This window comes from Cherax quadricarinatus, chromosome 32, assembly GCF_038502225.1.
Source record: "Cherax quadricarinatus isolate ZL_2023a chromosome 32, ASM3850222v1, whole genome shotgun sequence".
NCBI classification, from domain to species: domain Eukaryota; kingdom Metazoa; phylum Arthropoda; class Malacostraca; order Decapoda; family Parastacidae; genus Cherax; species Cherax quadricarinatus.
Window position 1 is genome coordinate 17078134 of NC_091323.1, and position 25000 is coordinate 17103133.

At 40.1% G+C, this 25000-nt stretch overlaps 1 protein-coding gene across 2 annotated transcripts in view; it reads left to right on the top strand.

The window, feature by feature from the left end:
* LOC128690299 (SEC14-like protein 2) overlaps positions 1 to 25000 on the top strand; it is a 187909-nt gene that overhangs the window by 124378 nt on the left and 38531 nt on the right. For both annotated transcript variants that reach the window (XM_070090481.1, XM_070090482.1), the window contains exons 5-8: positions 4152 to 4361; positions 4596 to 4676; positions 4886 to 5079; positions 21155 to 21315. In XM_070090481.1, the coding sequence (XP_069946582.1) occupies positions 4152 to 4361; positions 4596 to 4676; positions 4886 to 5079; positions 21155 to 21315 (646 nt within the window). The remainder of the gene's footprint in view (positions 1 to 4151; positions 4362 to 4595; positions 4677 to 4885; positions 5080 to 21154; positions 21316 to 25000) is intronic.

Genomic DNA, 25000 nt, shown 5'->3' on the forward strand with positions numbered 1-25000 from the left:
GGGGTTGCTCTGCTCGTAAAAAACAGATGGAAATTCGAGAAAATGGAAGGAATAGATGAGACGGGAGAAAGAGACTACATAGCAGGTACACTTCAGTCTGGGGAACACAAAGTGGTCATTGCAGTGATGTATAATCCACCACAGAACTGCAGGAGGCCAAGAGAGGAATATGAAGAGAGCAACAGAGCAATGGTGGACACACTTGCTGAGGTGGCAAGAAGAGCTCACTCCAGCAGAGCAAAGTTGCTGGTTATGGGGGATTTCAACCACAGGGAGATTGACTGGGAAAACCTGGAGCCACATGGGGGTCCCGAAACATGGAGAGCCAGGATGTTGGACGTGGTGCTGGAAAACCTCATGCACCAACATGTTAAGGACACTACCAGAGTGAGAGGGGAGGATGAACCAGCAAGATTGGACCTTGTGTTCACCCTGGGCAGCTCAGATATTGAGGACATCAAGTATGAGAGTCCCCTAGGAGCTAGCGACCACGTGGTTCTGTGCTTTGAATACATAGTAGAGCTGCAAGTGGAGAGAATAACAGGAGTTGAATGGGAAAAGCCTGACTATAAAAGAGGGGACTACATAGGGTTGAAGAACTTCCTGTGGGAGGTCCAGTGGGACAGAGAACTGGCAGGAAAGCCAGTAAATGAAATGATGGAATATGTAATAACAAAATGCAAGGAGGCAGTGGAAAGGTTTATTCCCAAGGGCAACAGTAACAACAGGAAGACCAGAACGAGCCCCTGGTTTACCCGACGGTGTAAGGAGGCAAAAACAAAATGCAATAGAGAATGGAAAAAGTACAGAAGGCAGAGAACACACGAAAATAGGGAGATCAGTTGCAGAGCCAGGAATGAGTACACACAGGTAAGGAGGGAGGCCCAGCGACAGTATGAAAATGACATAGCATCGAGAATCAAGACTGACCCGAAACTGTTGTATAGCCACATCAGGAGGAAGACAGCAGTCAAAGACCAGGTGATCAGATTAAGGACAGAAGGTGGAGAACTCACAAGAAATGATCAGGAGGTATGTGAGGAGCTGAACAGGAGATTTAAGGAAGTTTTTACAGTAGAGACAGGAAGGGCTGTGGGAAGACAGCACAGAAGGGAACATCAAGAGGGAATATACCAACAAGTGTTGGATGACATACAAACAACTGAGGAGGAGGTGAAGAAGCTCTTAAGTGACCTTGACACCTCAAAGGCGATGGGACCTGACAACATCTCCCCATGGGTCCTTAGAGAAGGAGCAGAGATGCTGTGCGTGCCTCTAACCACAATCTTCAACACATCCCTTGAAACTGGGCAACTACCTGAGAAATGGAAGACAGCTAATGTAGTCCCCATATTTAAGAAAGGAAACAGAAACGAGGCACTAAACTACAGACCTGTGTCTCTGACATGTATTGTGTGCAAAGTCATGGAAAAGATTATCAGGAGGAGAGTGGTCGAACACCTGGAAAGGAAAAAGATTATAAATGAAAACCAGCATGGGTTCATGGAAGGCAAATCTTGTATCACAAACCTCCTGGAGTTTTATGACAAGGTAACAGAAGTAAGACACGAGAGAGAGGGGTGGGTAGATTGCGTTTTCCTAGACTGCAGGAAGGCCTTTGACACAGTTCCCCACAAGAGATTAGTGCAGAAGCTGGAGGATCAGGCGCACGTAAAAGGGAGGGCACTGCAATGGATAAGGGAATACCTGACAGGGAGGCAGCAACGAGTCATGGTACGTGAAGAGGTATCACAGTGGGCGCCTGTTACGAGCGGGGTCCCACAGGGGTCAGTTCTAGGACCAGTGCTATTTTTGATATATGTGAACGACATGATGGAAGGAATAGACTCTGAAGTGTCCCTGTTCGCAGATGACGTGAAGTTGATGAGAAGAATTAAATCGGACGAGGATGAGGCAGGACTGCAAAGAGACCTGGACAGGCTGGACATGTGGTCCAGCAACTGGCTTCTCGAATTCAATCCAGCCAAATGCAAAGTCATGAAGATTGGGGAGGGGCAAAGAAGACCGCAGACAGAGTATAGGCTAGGTGGACAAAGACTACAGACCTCACTCAGGGAGAAAGACCTTGGGGTGACCATAACACCGAGCACATCACCGGAGGCACACATCAACCAAATAACCGCTGCAGCATACGGGCGCCTGGCAAACCTGAGAATAGCGTTCCGATACCTTAATAAGGAATCGTTCAAGACACTGTACACTGTGTATGTTAGGCCCATACTGGAGTATGCAGCACCAGTCTGGAACCCACACCTGGTCAAGCACGTCAAGAAGTTAGAGAAAGTACAAAGGTTTGCAACAAGGCTAGTCCCAGAGCTCAAGGGAATGTCGTACGAGGAAAGGTTAAGGGAAATCGGACTGACGACACTGGAGGACAGAAGGGTCAGGGGAGACATGATAATGACATACAAGATACTGCGGGGAATAGATAAGGTGGACAGAGATAGGATGTTCCAGAGAGGGGACACAGGGACAAGGGGTCACAACTGGAAGCTGAAGACTCAGACGAGTCACAGGGACGTTAGGAAGCATTTCTTCAGTCATAGAGTTGTCAGCAAGTGGAATAGCCTAGCAAGTGAAGTAGTGGAGGCAGGAACCATACATAGTTTTAAAAAGAGGTATGACAAAGCTCAGGAAGCAGAGAGAGAGAGGATCCAGTAGTGATCAGTGAAGAGGCGGGGCCAGGATCTGAGTCTCGACCCCTGCAACCACAATTAGGTGAGTACGTATACACACACACACACACACACACACACACTCACACTCACACTCACACTCTCACTCTCACTCTCACTCTCACTCTCACTCTCACTCTCACTCTCACTCTCACTCTCACTCTCACTCTCACTCTCACTCTCACTCTCACTCTCACTCTCACTCTCATTCTCTCACTCACTCACTCTCACACTCACTCTCACACTCACTCTCACACTCACTCTCACACTCACTCTCACACTCACACTCACTCTCACACTCACTCTCACACTCACTCTCACACTCACTCTCACACTCACTCACTCACTCACTCTTACACTCTCTCTCTCTCTCTCTCTCTCTCTCTCTCTCTCTCGAACTCTTTCACTGTCTCTCTCTCTGTCCCTCTCTGTCTGTCTGTCTCTCTTAGGTGAGTACAATCACTCACACTACCTAACCTACCTTTGAGTTTCGAGAGTCTTACTACTCTTGGCTCCTGGCCATGGGCCAGGCTCGTCAGGTGCTAGCCTGATCAGTCAGGCTGTTGCTGTATATATATACACCTACCATCCGACTTACGACCTGCTCGACTTACGACCACTCGACTTACGAACGTGTTTTTTATGCCAAATTTCTGGGAAATAAACAACTATTTGTGTTGTACACAGTGTTTATCCTAAACCTTACAGTATAAAATACAGTACTAACAACATAAAAAGTAAAGTAAAACATGAAATACCAAAATAAAACAATAAAATAAAGTCATTACAAAATTGTTTTGTTGATATTCAGTAGTAAAGTTTGACTTACGATCATTTCGACTTACGACCGGTTTCTTGGAACCGAACTCAGTCGTAAGTCGGATGGTAGGTGTATATAATTTCTTCATGGAGAAGTGGAGAAAAATCCGTCATGTCATAAGAGGCGACTAAATGCCGGGAGCAAGGGGCTAGTAACCCCTTCTCCTGTATAAATTACTAAATGTAAAAAGAAGAAAAACTTTGTTTCTCCTGTTTTAGGTCACCCTGCCTCAGTGGTAGACAGCCTGTGTGTTAAAAAATGTATTTGTTTACTGTAAAAATACATACTACAGTGGACCCCCGCTTTACGATCAGCTCCCAATGCGACCAATTATGTAAGTGTATTTATGTAAGTGCGTTTGTATGTGTATGTGTGGGGGTCTGAAATGGACTAATCTAATTCACAATATTCCTTATGGGAACAAATTCGTTCAGTAATGGCACCTGAACATACTTCTGGAATGAAATAATATCGTAAACCAGGGGTCCACTGTATATATACATTACATACATATCATAATTTTAAAAAAAAAAGTATCAGTACTGGTATATTGGCCTAACATTGAATAGCAGTATTGTCAAAAATTTTGGTAGTCTCATTCCTACTTGTGATCACTTATTATTTCTTAATTGCAGTATGGATCATCCCTTATGGTGGGTGTGACATGAGAGGACTTCTGTCGAGTGTGCGAAAATGTGACTATATACGCTATACAATTCGTGTGCTTGAACTCTCACGACGGGACATGGCTAAACAAACTCAAATACTTGGTTATCCAATTACCCAGCAATGTTGTATCTTTGATCTAGAAAACTTCTCATTGAGGCATGTTACATGGAAGCCTGGTAAGTTAAGACTATTTTTGTATAGGCTGTGAAAGCATTTTTAATATAAATGATAACACTATTGAAACTAATAAAAGAAACTTATAATACTTTATGCATATTTGTATATGACTGACTGAATTAATAGTATTGTTATATGAATTCCATCATTGTTATATGTTTCAAAGTTTATAACATTTTTGTCATTGCATGTTAAACTACACCTATTCACTAATACAGTTTTGCTATTGGCAGCTATGGATGTGATCCTCGAACTTGTTCAGTTGTATGAGGCCAATTACCCAGAGTTTCTCAAGTGTGCCTATGTTATAAATGGTAAGGAACATCTGTTGTTAGTAAGGTGATAAGCTTCACCCTTAAGAGATCTTCCATTTCTTTTTAATATACATGTGTTTATTTAGTCTTTGATAACATTTAATGGAAGAGGGTAAATTGTTAGGTAATACATATACTTGTACAATATGTTTACTACTGATGAATAGTTTAGTCTGCTCATAAGATGTAATGAAACAATAACTTTCCAGCACCAAAGGTGTTTACACTAGCATATGCAGTGATTAAACCCTTCCTTCATGAAGTTACCCTCAAGAAAATACGTATATTTGGGCACAGTGGGTGGAAGGAAGCTCTTCTAGAAGATATTGATGGTGATCAACTACCTCAGCACTGGGGAGGAACCAGAACGGACCCTGATGGAAACCCCAAATGTCCCTCACAAGTATGATTACTGTTAAATTGTGTGTTTTTGTTGGTTTTAAATGACTAAAATAAAAGGCTTGTACAACAAATATGAAATGAGTTAGAAATTTTACTCTTACTACCCATTACTTATCATAAAGCGAAGAAAAAGCTTTTATTTGGGACCAAATTTTCACTGTGTGGAGCTTTATCATGATGATAAAGCTTTATTTAAAGTGAAACATTTTCTCACTAAAAGCTTGTTCTTCAAAGTCTTTCCTTTACTATTGTTAGCAGTATGTCACTTGAATCCTACTTACCATATACTGTACATTCTAAAAGTTAAACTTCAGCCATAGACATTCAGTACAGCAAGAATTTAGTACAATATGAACATTAAATCTAGGTAGTAGGTTGGTAGACAGCAACCGCCCAGGGAGGTACTACCGTTCTGCCAAGTGAGTGTAAAACGAAAGCCTGTAATTGTTTTACATGATGGTAGGATTGCTGGTGTCCTTTTTTTTCTGTCTCATAAACATGCAAGATTTCAGGTACGTCTTGCTACTTCTACTTACACTTAGGTCACACTACACATGCATGTACAAGCATATATATGTATATATACACATCCCTCTGGGTTTTCTTCTATTTTCTTTCTAGTTCTTGTTGTTGTTTATTTCCTCTTATCTCCATGGGGAAGTGGAACAGAATTCTTCCTCCGTAAGCCATGCGTGTTGTAAGAGGCGACTAAAATGGCAGGAGCAAGGGGCTAGTAACCCCTTCTCCCGTATAAATTACTAAATTTAAAAAGAGAAACTTTCGTTTTTCTTTTTGGGCCACCCTGCCTTGGTGGGATACGGCCAGTTTGTTGAAAAAAAAAAAAAAAATGAACATTAAATCCATGCTCACAACCGCTCATAGTCTGTTAACACCATGCAGATCTTTTTTGACCAATGTATTGTACAGTACTTAGATGTTTACAAATTTTAACATCTTTTCATATACAGTAGGGCCCCACTTATACGGCAGGTTAAGTTCCAGGCTGTCGCTGGAGAGCAGACATCGCCGGAAAGCAGAACGCCATTTTTTCCATTTTTAAATGCATATAAATGCAAGACAGCAAGTTTACACTAGCTTATATTAAGTTAGTAATAGAACTAGGCATTAAAAAACACAATAAAAAGTAAAATACATACACAGTACATTCATTACTTACCTTAAAATATTTGTAGTACAGTGGACCCCCGCCTAACGATATTATTTCAATCCAGAAGTCTGTTTGGGTGCCATTATAGACCGAATTTGTTCCCATAAAGAATATTGTGAATTAGATTAGTCCGTTTCAGACCCCCAAAAATACACCTACAAAAGCACTTACAAAAATACACTTACATAATTGGTCGAGTTGGGAGCTGATCGTTAGGCGGGGGTCCACTGTATTATCAACCCTTTCAGGGTACAAGGCCAAAATTGGAAGGGGTGCCCCAGTGTCCAAGAAATTTTGGAAAAAAAAAAAAAAATTTTTCTTACAGAATTAGAGAGTATATTTTTGTGAAGGTAATAAAAAAAAAATCTGATCAGTACTTACCGAGATACAGTGCCGAGAAGTTGACCCAAAATGACCGGGTGGCAGCAACATTGACGATTTCCACATATGCGCATTACTTTATTTTACATTTTTTATAGTTTTTTCTTTTCTTTTCTAATTTTTTTCTTTCCTACTAACATTTGGGGCCTGAGAGACCAATACTGTATATAATGTACGTATATATATAAACTCACTGTATTGAACACAATAACCACACTAAAGTTATTATCATAATATTGTTTACCACTTTTGTTTATTACAATAAACATGCACAAATCTTGTATAATACTAATGTTCTATCATATATTTACATATGCACAATCACTGGACATGTTTTTAGAACTGCTGCAGCTTGTGGAACTCCTTGAAACAAGGCACCATGCACAGAGGTACCTTACATTCCTCGCACATAAACCAAGTGTCTTTGCGTCTGTTGCTGTCGTTTTGTTTGTGCACAGACGATGCGTCTCTTCTGAGCAAATTTCTTCTTAGTTACAGGAAGCTGTACGTATTATGAAGTGATCACCTTCCCTCCTCAAACGCTTGGGTATATCCTGAGGAGTTCGAGGACGGTTTTGTATAGCAGGTGTTGTTACCTGGTATTTCATTATAAGTTGTCTGACACAGACAAACAAAATTCACCATACGGTGGTCTGTTGCCAGTCTTCACTTGGTACATATTATATGCATTGAGCATTAAAATGTCCATGAGATGGAAGAAAAGTTTCATATACCACTTGTAACTCTTACGAACACAATCAACAAAGCCAATCTGCATATCACATTTGTCAACCAAGCACATGTTTTGTGTATAATCAGTCACTGTCACTGCTTTTCAAATATGTTCATTAGTCATTCTATCAACTTTGCCACTGTCTTGCATTTCGTTACGGTGAATGGTTGTCAACAATGTGACATCTCGTTTGTCATGCCACCATAATGCCATGATGTCATCGGCAGTAAACACCTGCACCTCATCACCACAAGTGCCTGCGTTGAAACTGGGCATATGTTTATGATTAGAACGCACTGTGCCACACACATCTGTCTTGTTCACTCACAAGAAATCACTGAGTAAAGGGCTTGTGTACCAGTTATCGGTATATAATGTATGCCCCTTACCAAGATAAGGTGCCATCATGCTTCTCACTGTCACCTGAGATACCCAATAACACCGTGGTATCTTTCAATGTTTTACTTCCCGTGTATACAACAGTATCCAATACCAGGCCACTGTCACAGTCACAGAGTACAAACAGTTTTATACCAAAGCATTTCCTCTTGCTCGGTATATACTGTTTGAATGACAGTCTACCTTTGAACAAAATCAAAGATTCGTCAAGTACAAGATTCTTGAATGGATAAAAGTACATGTTGAACTTTTGTTTCAGATACATAAAAACATTTCTAATCTTGTATAACCTGTCACTTCTGTCAGGCCTGGTTTTGTCAGAGAAGTGCAACATACGTAACAGTAAGATAAACCTGTTCACTGAGATGATTTCACTGAAGACCGGGGTAGAAATTAGCCGATCTGTGGAACAGTATGCTTTTATATTATGCTTATAGACATGAGGCATAAGCATTATTGTTGCAAAAAGCAAATACATTTCTGCAACAGTCGTCTCCACCGGTGTAGTCTTGACTGTGGTGATATCATCGTATTTGCCATGGTGTACTCAAAATACTTGTTACTTTCCCTGACAATAGTTTCCATCAAGGGCTGGTCAAAGAATAGTTCAAAAAATTCCAGTTCATTGGCAGTGGTTCCAAGGGGACAAGTAGGTAGAATTCCACTTTGAGAGTCATCAAAGTGGTGGGGTTTGGGAACATAATTGGGATTTTGCTGCCAATCCCAGGTACAGTTTGCTGGTGGATACTGGACATCATAGACTGGTTGTGCTGGTAGTTGTGGTGGGCTGGTGGCTGACGCTCCGCTTTGTCCTTGAACTGAGGAGTCAGCAGCGTGGGTCCCAGCCTGGGCTGGTGAGTCACGCATGGCTGTGGCACTACCATCACCACTACCTCCACCTACTGATGCCTGTGGTCTATCCATGCCAAGTGTAGCCACATCACCCTCACTTTCACTGTCTATTCCTGGTGTAGGGCCACGGGATGTACTCCGGGATGTACTCCGTCCCCTGGGGACTGCATAGGGAACACTACCCGAGCGCATGCGGTGGCGTATATATCGACGCGTCACTGGTGAACATGTTTCCTCACTATCGCTACTCGAATGATTGTCAAGAGCAATAAAATCACAATCCACGTCACTATCATCATCATTACTGAAGTAAGAGGCCTGGCCACACGAAAATAATAGTTTTCTCTTGCGATGAGGTACAGCTGACCTTGACTGAGGAGTGCCCACACTAGAGGTAGAAGGTTGAGGATCATCAGGGTTTTCTGCACTATTATCAATATCCTGGTCATTCCTTTCGGTCACTAACTGATCAGAGCCAAAGAATTTGTCTTCATTTCCACTCCCATCAGAGTCAGAACTATCAGATAGGAAGAGGAGAGTCCCAGTTTTCCTTGGAGTGAGAGCTGCCTTGCGATGAGGCATGGTGAACAAAGGTAACTGAGCTGGCGTTCCCACAATGCTATGCGGGCACCTGGAGATTTTGTTTACGGTGCACACACACCACGCAGACCCGTTCTCTCACATGTAGGCCTTCCAGCGTTTTTGCACTAAATTTGACGCCGCTAGAATTTTGGCGTAGATCTACGATTTGGACCCTGAACGTAAAGCCGTAGATCTACGGCACGGACCCTGAAAGGGTTAATGTAGAGCAAGAGGTGAGTAGTACTTATTTGTAGAAAGTCAGGTGTAGGTAGCCCTGGCTCCCTATACCGAACTTAATGCATATACGATATTTAAAGCAGCCCAGAGATAAAATGCATATAGAGTACACTCATTATTTACCTTAAAATTTGTGTAGTCTTAATATTGGATGAGAGGTGAGTAGTATTTATTTGTATGAAATCAGTGTAGGTAGCTGGTGGGTGTAGCCTGGGCTACACCTACCGGCTTCCTACACTGCGTCCCAGAGCCTTATTACCATCAACATGCCTTGTTCACTGAATTTAATCGTTTTTAACACCTACCTTTAGATGCCATCATAAACGAAGGTATGTAGGGCGAAATGACGGTAGTTTGTTGGATTATGTATTGGTAGATAAAAGACTGTTGAGTAGACTTCAGGATGTACATGTTTATAGAGGGGCCACAGATATATCAGATCACTTCTTAGTTGTAGCTACACTGAGATGAAAAGGTAGATGGGATACAAGGAGAATAGAAGCATCAGGGAAAAGAGAGGTGAAAGTTTATAAACTAAAAGAGGAGGCAGTTAGGGTAAGATATAAACAGCTATTGGAAGATAGATGGGCTAATGAGAGCATAGGCAATGGGGTCGAAGAGGTATGGGGTAGGTTTAAAACTGTAGTGTTAGAGTGTTCAGCAGAAGTTTGTGGTTACAGGAAAGTGGGTGCGGGAGGGAAGAGGAGCGATTGGTGGACTGATGATGTAAAGAGAGTAGTAAGGGAGAAAAAGTTAGCATATGAGAAGTTTTTACAAAGTAGAAGTGATGCAAGGAGGGAAGAGTATATGGAGAAAAAGAGAGAGGTTAAGAGAGTGGTGAAGCAATGTAAAAAGAGAGCAAATGAGAGAGTGGGTGAGATGTTATCAACAAATTTTATTGAAAATAAGAAAAAGTTTTGGAGTGAGATTAACAAGTTAAGGAAGCCTAGAGAACAAATGGATTTGTCAGTTAAAAATAGACGAGGAGAGTTAGAGGTATTGGGAAGATGGAAGGAATATTTTGAGGAATTGTTAAATGTTGATGAAGATAGGGAAGCTGTGATTTCGTGTATAGGGCAAGGAGGAAAAACATCTTGTAGGAGTGAGGAAGAGTCAGTTGTGAGTGTGGGGAAAGTTTGTGAGGCAGTAGGTAAAATGAAAGGGGGTAAGGCAGCCAGGATTGATGGGATAAAGATAGAAATGTTAAAAGCAGGTGGGGATATAGTTTTGGAGTTGTTGGTGCAATTATTTAATAAATGTATGGAAGAGGGTAAGGTACCAAGGGATTGGCAGAGAGCATGCATAGTTCCTTTGTATAAAGGCAAAGGGGACAAAAGAGAGTTCATAAATTATAGGGGGGATAAGTCTGTTGAGTATACCTGGTAAAGTGTATGGTAGAGTTATTATTGAAAGAATTAAGAGTAAGACGGAGAATAGGATAGCAGATGAACAAGGAGGCTTTAGGAAAGGTAGGGGGTGTGTGGACCAGGTGTTTACAGTGAAACATGTAAGTGAACAGTATTTAGATAAGGCTAAAGAGGTTTTTGTGGCATTTATGGATTTGGATAAGGCATATGACAGGGTGGATAGGGGGGCAATGTGGCAGATGTATGGTATTGGAGGTAGGTTACTGAAAGCAGTGAAGAGTTTTTACGAGGATAGTGAGGCTCAAGTTAGAGTATGTAGGAAAGAGGGAGATTATTTCCCAGTAAAAGTAGGCCTTAGACAAGGATGTGTGATGTCACCGTGGTTGTTTAATATATTTATAGATGGGGTTGTAAGAGAAGTAAATGCAAGGGTCTTGGCAAGAGGCGTGGAGTTAAAAGATAAAGAATCACACACAAAGTGGGAGTTGTCACAGTTGCTCTTTGCTGATGACACTGTGCTCTTGGGAGATTCTGAAGAGAAGTTGCAGAGGTTGGTGGATGAATTTGGTAGGGTATGCAAAAGAAGAAAATTAAAAGTGAATACAGGAAAGAGTAAGGTTATGAGGATAACAAAAAGATTAGGTGATGAAAGATTGGATATCAGATTGGAGGGGGAGAGTATGGAGTAGGTGAATGTATTCAGATATTTGGGAGTGGACGTGTCAGCGGATGGGTATATGAAAGATGGGGTGAATCATAGAACTGATGAGGGGAAAAGGGTGAGCGGTGCACTTAGGAGTCTGTGGAGACAAAGAACTTTGTCCTTGGAGGCAAAGAGGGGAATGTATGAGAGTATAGTTTTACCAACGCTCTTATATGGGTGTGAAGCATGGATGATGAATGTTGCAGCGAGGAGAAGGCTGGAGGCAGTGGAGATGTCATGTCTGAGGGCAATGTGTGGTGTGAATATAATGCAGAGAATTCGTAGTTTGGAAGTTAGGAGGACGTGTGGGATTACCAAAACTGTTGTCCAGAGGGCTGAGGAAGGGTTGTTGAGGTGGTTCGGACATGTAGAGAGAATGGAGCGAAACAGAATGACTTCAAGAGTGTATCAGTCTGTAGTGGAAGGAAGGCGGGGTAGGGGTCGGCCTAGGAAAGGTTGGAGGGAGGGGGTTAAGGAGGTTTTGTGTACGAGGGGCTTTGACTTCCATTGGGCATGCGTGAGTGTGTTTGATAGGAGTGAATGGAGACAAATGGTTTTTAATACTTGACGTGCTGTTGGAGTGTGAGCAAAGTAACATTTATGAAGGGATTCAGGGAAACCGGCAGGCCGAACTTGAGTCCTGGAGATGGGAAGTACAGTGCCTGCACTCTGAAGGAGGGGTGTTAATGTTGCAGTTTAAAAACTGTAGTGTAAAGCACCCTTCTGGCAAGACAGTGATGGAGTGAATGATGGTGAAAGTTTTTCTTTTTCGGGCCACCCTGCCTTGGTGGGAATCGGCCAGTGTGTTAATAAAAATAAAAAAAATATATTATGACTCAGGAATGTATCTCCACCTATAACATGGTTGTCTGTGGGAACATTGGCTCAGAGTTCCCACTATGACTTACAGAACATTTCAGGAACACATTAATGTCATAAGTGGGAGACCAAATGTGATTTAAGTTTTTCACTTTTTTCACCTAATGCATTTCTGTTTCATATATTGTATACAGTTTGGTTCATATGTGGCAGGCTCTTAGGTACAAAATAGTCAAGAAATGTGGATTTCTGGTTGTTACCTATGTAGTGTGTATGAATGAATTTTGTATTTTCTTCTTAAGAGATGTTTTTGGTCATTCTTTTTTTTTTTTTTTGGTGCAGGTGTGGTATGCTCCTATTTTTTTTGTAGTAAAACCTAAGAATTGATATAAGTTTATTACACAAGTAACCCACACATAGAAGAGAGGAGCTTAAGACGACGTTTCAGTCCGACTTGGACCATTTACAAAGTTAGTGTGACTTTGTAAATGGTCCAAGTCAGACCGAAATGCCATCTTAAGCTCCTCTCTTCTATGTGCGGGTTATTTGTATATTGTTCCAGTCACGGTATTGTGCCTTTTTTTGTTATTGATAATAGTTTAACCTTTTAACTTTGTTCAATGTACTAGTACTCAGGTGATGAATGTGTCTGATGTGCTACTACGTAGAATTTTTCATGCCTTCAAATACATCACATGCCTATATTTGTTGACATTATCTCAACTGTTTTGGTCTACAACCTTCTTATGTCTGGAAAAATCTTAAGACCAGGCAAGTCTATGTAGTGCATCATGGTTGTGCCACCATCAGCTTCTCTACCAACAAAAATAAAGGTGCAACTGCCAGAAAGATGCCGTATTATCCCAAATTTATTACAATTTCACGATACTAACAGTGGAATTCAGCCAGTAAGCGTACTGTGTAAATTTAACCTAGGATAATCCAATATAGTCAAGCAATGTGACTTCCATGTTTCCATAAGTATTACATCCTGAAACAATTGTAATGTTACATTTATTACAACTGTAATGTGTATACGGCCTCTCCTCACTTAATGATGGAGTTCCGTTCCTAAGAGCACGTCAGTAAACGAATTCGTCGCTATGTGAGGAGCATACTATAATGGTAGTGAGTTTGTCAACCATCTTTGATAGTATTTTAATGTCACCTTTTTAAATGTTTATATAGTACAGTGGACCCCCGCTTAATGATCACCTCCAAATGTGACCAATTATGTAAGTGTATTTATGTAAGTGCGTTTGTACGTGTATGTTTGGGGGTCTGAAATGGACTAATCTACTTCACAATATTCCTTATGGGAAAAAATTCGGTCAGTACTGGCACCTGAACATACTACTGGAATGAAAAAAGTTCGTTAACCGGGGGTCCACTGTAGTGTACTGTACATTTTAATAAACAGAATAGAGGAAATCAGCTCTAGTATACATTATTTGGGTATGCATACTAGTCAAAGAGCCCGTCCTAAGTCCGAGTCATCAGTAAACAAGTACGTCGCTAAGTGAGGAGAGGCTGTATATGTTTTACAGTGGTCTGGAAGGTACACAGGTGTTATCGACACAGAAATTGTTTTGATTATGTAACTAACGATATTCCTTGAACCTAAAGACATATATAACACCTAATGTGACTTACTTCCATGTTTTTAGGAGTGTTATGCCTTTAAACAATTGCAATATCATAGGTATTCCTTGTACATATTGTTAGAAGACCAAAGCAGAAAAAAATAGAAGAATTTTTTTTTTTTCAACAAACTGGCCATATCCCACCAAGGCAGGGTAGCCCAAAAAGAAAAACAAAAGTTTCTTTTTAAATTTAGTAATTTATACAGGAGAAGGGGTTACTAGCCCCTTGCTCCCGGCATTTTATTCGCCTCTTACAACACGCATGGCTTACGGAGGAAGAATTCTGTTCCACTTCCCCATGGAGATAAGAGGAAGTAAACAAGAACTAGAAAGAAAATAGAAGAAAACCCAGAGGGGTTTGTATATATATATGCTTGTACATGTATGTGTAGTGTGACCTAAGTAAGTAGAAGTAGCAAGGCCTACCTGAAATCTTGCATGTTTAACCCATAAACGGTCCAAACAGATCGACATTCAAATTCGTAGTGCTACAAAATTAGATCTACTTTTTTTTACATATTTTCAAATATAACAAAAAAAATAATGTAGATAAAAGTTTTTTTTACACATTTTCAAATATTTTTTTTTTTATTATCACACTGGCCGATTCCCACCAAGGCAGGGTGGCCCGAAAAAGAAAAACTTTCACCATCATTCACTCCATCACTGTCTTGCCAGAAGGGTGCTTTACACTACAGTTTTTAAACTGCAACATTAACACCCCTCCTTCAGAGTGCAGGCACTGTACTTCCCATCTCCAGGACTCAAGTCCGGCCTGCCGGTTTCCCTGAATCCCTTCATAAATGTTACTTTGCTCACACTCCAACAGCACGTCAAGTATTAAAAACCATTTGTCTCCATTCACTCCTATCAAACACGCTCACGCATGCCTGCTGGAAGTCCAAGCCCCTCGCACACAAAACCTCCTTTACCCCCTCCCTCCAACCCTTCCTAGGCCGACCCCTACCCCGCCTTCCTTCCACTACAGACTGATACACTCTTGAAGTTATTCTGTTTCGCTCCATTCTCTCTACATGTCCGAACCACCTCAACAACCCTTCCTCAGCCCTCTGGACAACAGTTTTGGTAATCCCGCACCTCCTCCTAACTTCCAAACTACGAATTCTCTGCATTATATTCACACCACACATTGCCCTCAGACATGACATCTCCACTGCCTCCAGCCTTCTCCTCGCTGCAACATTCATCACCCATGCTTCACACCCATATAAGAGCGTTGGTAAAACTATACTCTCATACATTCCCCTCTTTGCCTCCAAGGACAAAGTTCTCTGTCTCCACAGACTCCTAAGTGCACCACTCACTCTTTTTCCCTCATCAATTCTATGATTCACCTCATCTTTCATAGACCCATCCGCTGACACGTCCACTCCCAAATATCTGAATACGTTCACCTCCTCCATACTCTCTCCCTCCAATCTGATATTCAATCTTTCATCACCTAATCTTTTTGTTATCCTCATAACCTTACTCTTTCCTGTATTCACCTTTAATTTTCTTCTTTTGCACACCCTACCAAATTCATCCACCAATCTCTGCAGCTTCTCTTCAGAATCTCCCAAGAGCACAGTGTCATCAGCAAAGAGCAGCTGTGACAACTCCCACCCTGTGTGTGATTCTTTATCTTTTAACTCCACGCCTCTTGCCAAGACCCTCGCATTTACTTCTCTTAAAACCCCATCTATAAATATATTAAACAACCACGGTGACATCACACATCCTTGTCTAAGGCCTACTTTTACTGGGAAAAAATTTCCCTCTTTTCTACATACTCTAACTTGAGCCTCACTATCCTCGTAAAAACTCTTCACTGCTTTCAGTAACCTACCTCCTACACCATACACTTGCAACATCTGCCACATTGCCCCCCTATCCACCCTGTCATACGCCTTTTCCAAATCCATAAATGCCACAAAGACCTCTTTAGCCTTATCTAAATACTGTTCACTTATATGTTTCACTGTAAACACCTGGTCCACACACCCCCTACCTTTCCTAAAGCCTCCTTGTTCATCTGCTATCCTATTCTCCGTCTTACTCTTAATTCTTTCAATTATAACTCTACCATACACTTTACCAGGTACACTCAACAGACTTATCCCCCTATAATTTTTGCACTCTCTTTTATCCCCTTTGCCTTTATACAAAGGAACTATGCATGCTCTCTGCCAATCCCTAGGTACCTTACCCTCTTCCATACATTTATTAAATAATTGCACCAACCACTCCAAAACTATATCCCCACCTGCTTTTAACATTTCTATCTTTATCCCATCAATCCCGGCTGCCTTACCCCCTTTCATTTTACCTACTGCCTCACGAACTTCCCCCACACTCACAACTGGCTCTTCCTCACTCCTACAAGATGTTATTCCTCCTTGCCCTATACACGAAATCACAGCTTCCCTATCTTCATCAACATTTAACAATTCCTCAAAATATTCCCTCCATCTTCCCAATACCTCTAACTCTCCATTTAATAACTCTCCTCTCCTATTTTTAACTGACAAATCCATTTGTTCTCTAGGCTTCCTTAACTTGTTAATCTCACTCCAAAACTTTTTCTTATTTTCAACAAAATTTGTTGATAACAGCTCACCCACTCTCTCATTTGCTCTCTTTTTACATTGCTTCACCACTCTCTTAACCTCTCTCTTTTTCTCCATATACTCTTCCCTCCTTGCATCACTTCTACTTTGTAAAAACTTCTCATATGCTAACTTTTTCTCCCTTACTACTCTCTTTACATCATCATTCCACCAATCGCTCCTCTTCCCTCCTGCACCCACTTTCCTGTAACCACAAACTTCTGCTGAACACTCTAACACTACATTTTTAAACCTACCCCATACCTCTTCGACCCCATTGCCTATGCTCTCATTAGCCCATCTATCCTCCAATAGCTGTTTATATCTTACCCTAACTGCCTCCTCTTTTAGTTTATAAACCTTCACCTCTCTCTTCCCTGATGCTTCTATTCTCCTTGTATCCCATCTACCTTTTACTCTCAGTGTAGCTACAACTAGAAAGTGATCTGATATATCTGTGGCCCCTCGATAAACATGTACATCCTGAAGTCTACTCAACAGTCTTTTATCTACCAATACATAATCCAACAAACTACTGTCATTTCGCCCTACATCATATCGTGTATACTTATTTATCCTCTTTTTCTTAAAATATGTATTACCTATAACTAAACCCCTTTCTATACAAAGTTCAATCAAAGGGCTCCCATTATCATTTACACCTGGCACCCCAAACTTACCTACCACACCCTCTCTAAAAGTTTCTCCTACTTTAGCATTCAGGTCCCCTACCACAATTACTCTCTCACTTGGTTCAAAGGCTCCTATACATTCACTTAACATCTCCCAAAATCTCTCTCTCTCCTCTGCATTCCTCTCTTCTCCAGGTGCATACACGCTTATTATGACCCACTTCTCGCATCCAACCTTTACTTTAATCCACATAATTCTCGAATTTACACATTCATATTCTCTTTTCTCCTTCCATAACTGATCATTTAACATTACTGCTACCCCTTCCTTTGCTCTAACTCTCTCAGATACTCCAGATTTAATCCCATTTATTTCCCCCCACTGAAACTCTCCTACCCCCTTCAGCTTTGTTTCGCTTAGAGCCAGGACATCCAACTTCTTTTCATTCATAACATCAGCAATCATCTGTTTCTTGTCATCCGCACTACATCCACGCACATTTAAACAACCCAGTTTTATAAAGTTTTTCTTCTTCTCTTTTTTAGTAAATGTATACAGGAGAAGGGGTTACTAGCCCATTGCTCCCGGCATTTTAGTCGCCTCATACGACACGCATGGCTTACGGAGGAAAGATTCTTTTCCACTTCCCCATGGACAATAGAAGAAATAAAAAAGAACAAGAGCTATTTAGAATAAGGAGAAAAACCTAGATGTATGTATATATATATATGCATGTGCGTGTCTGTGAAGTGTGACCAAAGTGTAAGTAGGAGTAGCAAGATATCCCTGTTATCTAGCGTGTTTATGAGACAGAAAAAGAAAACCAGCAATCCTACCATCATGCAAAACAGTTACAGGTTTTTGTTTCACAGTCATCTGGCAGGACGGTAGTACTTCCCTGGGTGGTTGCTGTCTACCAACCTACAAATGTAAAACAAAAAAAAGATCTACATTTTTTACATACTTTCAGAAGTTGAAAAAACATATATATACGTTTGGACTGTTTAAGGGTTAAGAGACAGAAACAAAGACACCAGCAATCCTACCATCATGTAAAACAATTACAGGATTCTGTTTTACACTCACTTGGCAGGACGGTAGTACCTCCCTGGGTGGTTGCTGTCTACCAACCTACTACCTACCTCGGTGGGATACGGCCGGTTTGTTAAAAATTTTTTTTTTTTTTTTCAACAAACCGGCCGTATCCCACCGAGGCAGGATGGCCCAAAAAGAAAAACGAAAGTTTCTCTTTTCAAATTTAGTAATTTATACGGGAGAAAGGGTTACTAGCCCCTTGCTCCCGGCATTTTAGTCGCCTCTGACAACACGCATGGCTTACGGAGGAAGAATTCTGTTCCACTTCCCCATGGAGATAAGAGGAAATAAACAAGAAGAAGAACTAGAAAGAGAATAACAAAAAACCCAGAGGGGTGTGTGTATATATATGCTTGTACATGTATGTGTAGTGTGACCTAAGTGTAAGTAGAAGTAGCAAGACGTACCTGAAATCTTGCATGTTTATGAGACAGAAAAAAGGACACCAGCAATCCTACCATCATGTAAAACAATTACAGGCTTTTGTTTTACACTCACTTGGCAGGACGGTAGTACCTCCCTGGGTGGTTGCTGTCTACCAACCTACTACCTACATAGAAAAAACAATTCTTTCTTTCTTTCAACACACCGGCCGTATCCCACCGAGGCGGGGTGGCCCAAAAGGAAAAACGAAAGTTTCTCCTTTTACATTTAGTAATATATACAGGAGAAGAGGTTACTAGCCCCTTGCTCCCGGCATTTTAGTCGCCTCTTACAACACGCATGGCTTACGGAGGAAGAATTCTGTTCCACTTCCCCATGGAGATAAGAGGAAATAAACAAGAATAAGAACTAGAAAGAAAATAGAAGAAAACCCAGAGGGGTGTGTATATATGTGCTTGTACATGTATGTGTAGTGTGACCTAAGTGTAAGTAGAAGTAGCAAGACGTACCTGAATTCTTGCATGTTCATGAGACAGAAAAAAGGACACCAGCAATCCTACCATCATGTAAAACAATTACAGGCTTTCGTTTTACACTCACTTGGCAGGACGGTAGTACCTCCCTGGGTGGTTGCTGTCTACCAACCTACTACCTACATAGAAAAAACAATTATTTGCTCTTATTCTATGTGGAGTATTATTGGGCTATGCATTTCTCCGTGTTTGAAGTACTAAAATACCTTGAAATACATCTGATATTATAGGAAAGTAGTGTACCTAGTGTATTTACTAACTTCAACATGCCATAAAATTGTACGTTTTTATCAGATTCTACTCATTTTACTCTCATTTGGTTCGGAAAAATATTCAACCTTTCAGGCTCTTAAGATTTTTAAATCTTGCCCCCACAAAGTAATTCTAATTTCTGGGCATATCAAGGTTAAGGGGTTAAACAGTATGACTGCTTTTGGGAGCACTTGTACTGCATTATGCAAAAGTCTACCATATATGAATAAATTTACAGTGAGCCCCCAGTTCGCGATATTAATCCGTTCCTGAGAGCTCATCGTAAACCAAAATTATCGGAAAACAAATCAATTTTCCCCATAAGAAATAATGGAAATCAAATTAATCCGTGCAAGACACCCAAAAGTATGAAAAAAAAAAAAACTTTTACCACATGAAATATTAAGTTTAATGCAATAGAATAATTACAATAACAATAGAATAATAACAATAGAATAATTGGCACTTACCTTTAATGAAGATCTGGTGATGATTGATGGGATGGGAGGAGGGGAGAGTGTTGAACCTATTGTTTAGAAGGGAAATCCCCCTCCATTAGGACTTGAGGTAGCTTTTCCTCCTGAGTAATGTAGGTCCTGCTTGGCAATTTCTTCCAAAACAGGCCTGTTTTGTCACAATTAAACACTTGTTCAGGTTTCAATCCTTCAGCTTCTATGTAAAAATTCAGCCACTTTGTGGTCTGAACTGGCAGCCTCACCATGCCTAATCACACTATGTATGCCACTACGATTCTTAAATCTTTCAAACCAACCTTTCCTGGCCTTAAATTCACTCACATCACCACTAGTTGCAGGCCATTTCTTTACCAAATCGTCATGCAACTGCCTAGCCTTTTCACAAATGATCGCTTGAGAGATGCTGTCTCCTGCTATCTGTTTTTCATTTATCCACACCAATAACAGTCTCTCAACATTTTCTAACACTTGCGGTCGCTGTTTCGTAATCACAGTTGCACCTTTTGCAAGAACAGCTTCCTTGATTGCCGTTTTCCTGCTCACTATAGTAGAGATGGTTGATTGGGGTTTACTATACAGCCTGATCAGCTCCGACACACGCACTCCACTTTCGTACTTTGCAATTATCTCTTTCTTCATTTCAATAGTCATTAGCACCCTTGGTCTCGAAGGGTTGGCACTAGAAGCTTTCTTGGGGCCCATGGTGATTTATTTTGCAGAAACAAGCACCAAAAACAGTGATAATATGGATAATATGGAATGTACTGAATGTATCCTTAGATGCGCGCACACTGGCTGGCTTGTAAACATTGGTACACACGGGGAAGCTCAGGCCACACGTGGACATGTCTCATATGAATCGCATCACATACTGGGTTTTGTAAAGGGAACCGAGGCAAATTTTTGGCGATATAATGCATCGGTTACCGGATTTATCGGATACCGATAGCATCGCGAACCGGGGGTCCACTGTACAGTGGACCCCCGGTTTACGATCAGCTCCCAATGTAACCAATTATGTAAGTGTATTTATGTAAGTGCGTTTGTATTTGTATGTTTGGGGGTCTGAAATGGACTAATCTAATTCACAATATTCCTTATGGGAACAAATTCGGTCAGTACTGGCACCTGAACATAATTCTGGAATGAAATAATATTGTAAACCGGGGGTCCACTGTATATTGATAAAAGCTTTCTTATATTTTAACAGATATGTCTAGGAGGAGAAGTGCCCAAGAGATATTACTTGAGTCTCAGTAAGAGTAATCTCTCCAAGCTAACAGAGGATAACAATCTGTCAACTCTCACACTCAGCAAAGGTGGCAAAAAGAGACTTAAGTTTGATATTAAGCAACCTGGATCCCACTTAAAGTGAGTTGTCTCTTTATTGTGTCAGTAAAAATAGTTTTTATTGCTACTGTAGTGTAATCTACAAAACTGTCAACACAGTTGCAAAGTAAACCATGTTCAAGAGATTTCACAAGTGTTTCTAAGTAAATTTAGTACATAATACCATTGATATAATTCATTGAGCTCTGGTTATTTCATGGTGTTATGTTTGTTGGACCTTTTTATATTTTAATACATTCTTGTAACTGTCTTTCCAAGAAGATACATTTGTAGTATACAAGTTGGTTTACATTGGTTGTCTTACTTGGAAGAATCCTTAGTTAGGCAAAGCATTTTGGGCAGACTAAAACTAGAACTTAAAATTTCTTGATGCCAAATAGTTACTTTATTTGGAAACTAAGCTTTACCTGTTATTACTAAAAACTATTAGTTGTTAGAATATGAAGAAATTTTGGTAGAATGCTATTAATGACACAAAACTCTACAAAAAATATTAATTCTGATACCTTTTATTGGTTTTCAAGATGCAAAATATGTTTAGAAATAGACTTCAGGCTTTGAGAGCTCATTTTTCAGACTTGGTCATTCATTGTCTCTGCTTGCCTGAACAAACAAACTTTATTTCAATAAAGTAGAGTACAGTACATTATACAATTAGGGTAATGACATGTATAAACTACTTTAAAGAAAGTCCCTTATTATGCAAGGCATTTTGGGCAGCCTTAAGACTAAATTATGATTACTAGTACATGAGAATAAGATTACTTAGTTTATATTATATTGGAGGTATTCAGTAATTCAATAAATTTTAATTAGTGATACATTAACCCTATCAGGGTCGAGAGGCCCTCTCATAAACTTGTTCTCAGGGTCGAAATTTTTTTGGAAATTTTTTTTTTTTTTTTCTTATAAAATGATAGAGAATCTTTTCCCGATCATAATGACACCAAAAGTATGAAATTTCATGGAAAACTTATGGACTTATGCTCTCGCATAATTCCAAATTCAACGATGTTTAGGCATCGTCGATTTTGCCCACTTTCAGCCCTATTTCGGCCAATTCCTGTGTACTAGTCGACAAAAATCATAACTATTTCACTAGAATTCCATTTTTTCTATCGAATGAGTACAAGAAACCACCCATTTACCAATTTCAACTATCCAATACAGTGGTCAGAATTTCAAAAGACAAATTTCAAAAGATGCCAATTTCCAAATAGGGTCCAGAATAAACAAGACAGACATTCCTGGCACTAAAATAACATTAGTCATGTCCCCAGGCCCCTCTTACATTTGCTTTCCACTTCAAATTTTTATTCTCACAAAAAAATAGAAGATTTACTGTTACACAGACTACTGCATTAGTGTAGAAATGGTATAAATAATATCAGCACACTTATGAAAGAATATTAGACTCACCAGTTGACATGTATTGGATGCGTGGCATAATTTGTTTACTTTTGAACTTTGGCAGAAATCGAACATTTTTGCTACTTTGAGCTCAATTTCAAGGTACTTGTCATTGTGAAACCAATCAAAATCATCTCAATTTCTGTAATATGTCTTCCATTCCATAAAATGAGACCAAGAAAACTAGAATACAACCATAAATACCATACGAAAATACAGTGCAAAGTCGCTGTTTTAAACCAAAAACACGATAGTTTTTTTTTTCCCATTATGCAGTGTGTGTTGCAGGATTTTTTTTGTTGTGCACACTGACCACATGGACCCATTCTTTCATATATAGGCCTACCAGCTTCCTCTCGCTAGATTTGAAGGCGCTAGAATTTACGCGTAGTAGTACGTCAGTAATCCTGGTGCGTAAGACGTACTAGTATGTCAGAAACCCTGAAAGGGTTAAGGATGAAGCTAGGTACCCAAGTTGAAGGTATAATGGAATAAGAACAGGAACAATATTGGATGAAAGACAGGTTTTAGGGTTTCAGGAATTGTCCAACATAACAAATTGTTGTAAGGATCACTGTCCGGACTCCCAAAAGTAATATTACTCTAAGTGTCCACTTATAAAAAAAATAGATATTTTTTCTTCCAAAATTATAGAGAATCATTTTCTGGGGATAATGACATCAAAAGTACAAAATTTGATGGGGAAACTCGTGGAATTATGCAGAAACAAAGTTAGTGGTCTCGGCACAATTTATGCATCAGTGATTTTGCCCACTTTGAGGCCTATTTTAACCTGTTAACTGACCAAACGTAAATTTACATTCGCTCGCCCAGTGCTCCGAATATTTTGAAAGAAAAAAATAATTTTATTTTAAATTAACCCGTAAACGGTCCAAACGTATATACTATACGTTTTTTCAACATTTGATAGTATGTAAAAAAGTAGATTTTTTTTTTTTTACATTTGAAAACGTGTAAAAAAAACTTTATATACGTTTTTTTTTGTTATATTTGAAAATATGTAAAAAAAACGTAGATATACTTTTGGAGCACTACACGTGTGAACGTAGATCTGCTTGGACCGTTTATGGGTTAAAGAGGGCAGTTTTCTGTGTGTCATAAGACCAAAAAAAAGAATTTTAGGACTAGTACTTACCTAGATGTAAGACCACAGAGTTGGCACTGGATGCTCACCTGATGGCAACATGGAGTCCTGCCACTTTCAGGAGTGTTGCTGATGTATCTTTTTTTTTTCATTTTTATATTTTACATAATTTTTATGTTCTGATAATTACAATTTGTAGTAGTTCTTGTGATTTCATAGCCAATCTTTGTTCTGACACTAATATTAGGTACTGAAATTGTACCCAAATTGTCGCAGACACACTGCCAGGTCAACATTTACACCTGTCTTGGTCATTTCCTATTGTCTATGAATATATTCAAAGTATTTATAGGTCCCAGCAATGTTTTAGACATGCTGGAGTATATATGAAACTCCTAGAAGCATGGTGTTAAGACAAGTGACACTAAACTGCTGACAGGGTAAGCGGTGGAGTGACACGATGATTGTGCACTGCTGCATGGAACCCTGGCTTTATTTATTTTCACTTACACATAAACATTGTCTGTCTGTCTAGCTATGTCTGTTTATCTGTCTTTCTGTCTGCCTGTGCGTGTGTGTCTTTCTGTCTGCTTGTCTCTCTTGTCTCAGAGAATTGCTCATGAACCAGTTGGTATTACACACGATCACTTTGGATTTTTTGGGTTATCCTAGGGAACTCACACTATGTATAATTGTATTTATGTATGTGTACCTGTGAGATGGAGACAGACAGACAGATGGAGATAGAGACAGCCTGCTGAATGCATATTACATGTTCCAGAATTTTCTTTTTACTTAGATGACACGACCAGTAGTACCAAAATTGAAAGGGTGTTACAGAAATGTTGCACATGGGTTATTATCGAGTTTTTTGACATTTCTGCGACCACTTGTGGCCACATCCATCATCCATCTCAAAGCCACTAAACTCAGGATCAACATCACATTCCTCTTAAATACGACATGACATCAGTGAATCCTTGGTGTTTGTCGCGTTGTTTGCTCTAGCTGGCGCTCAATTGAACTGGTGCTCCCACGAGGTACTAAGTGGTCCCAGATTTTTTAATACTGCACACATCGAGTGTTAAGACCCATTCTATGCTTACCAGTCATCTCAGGCCAATCATGCCAAATTTGGAGGCAGGAAAAATAAAACGTAGATCTAAGTTTAGAGCACTAGCGGTAAGAATG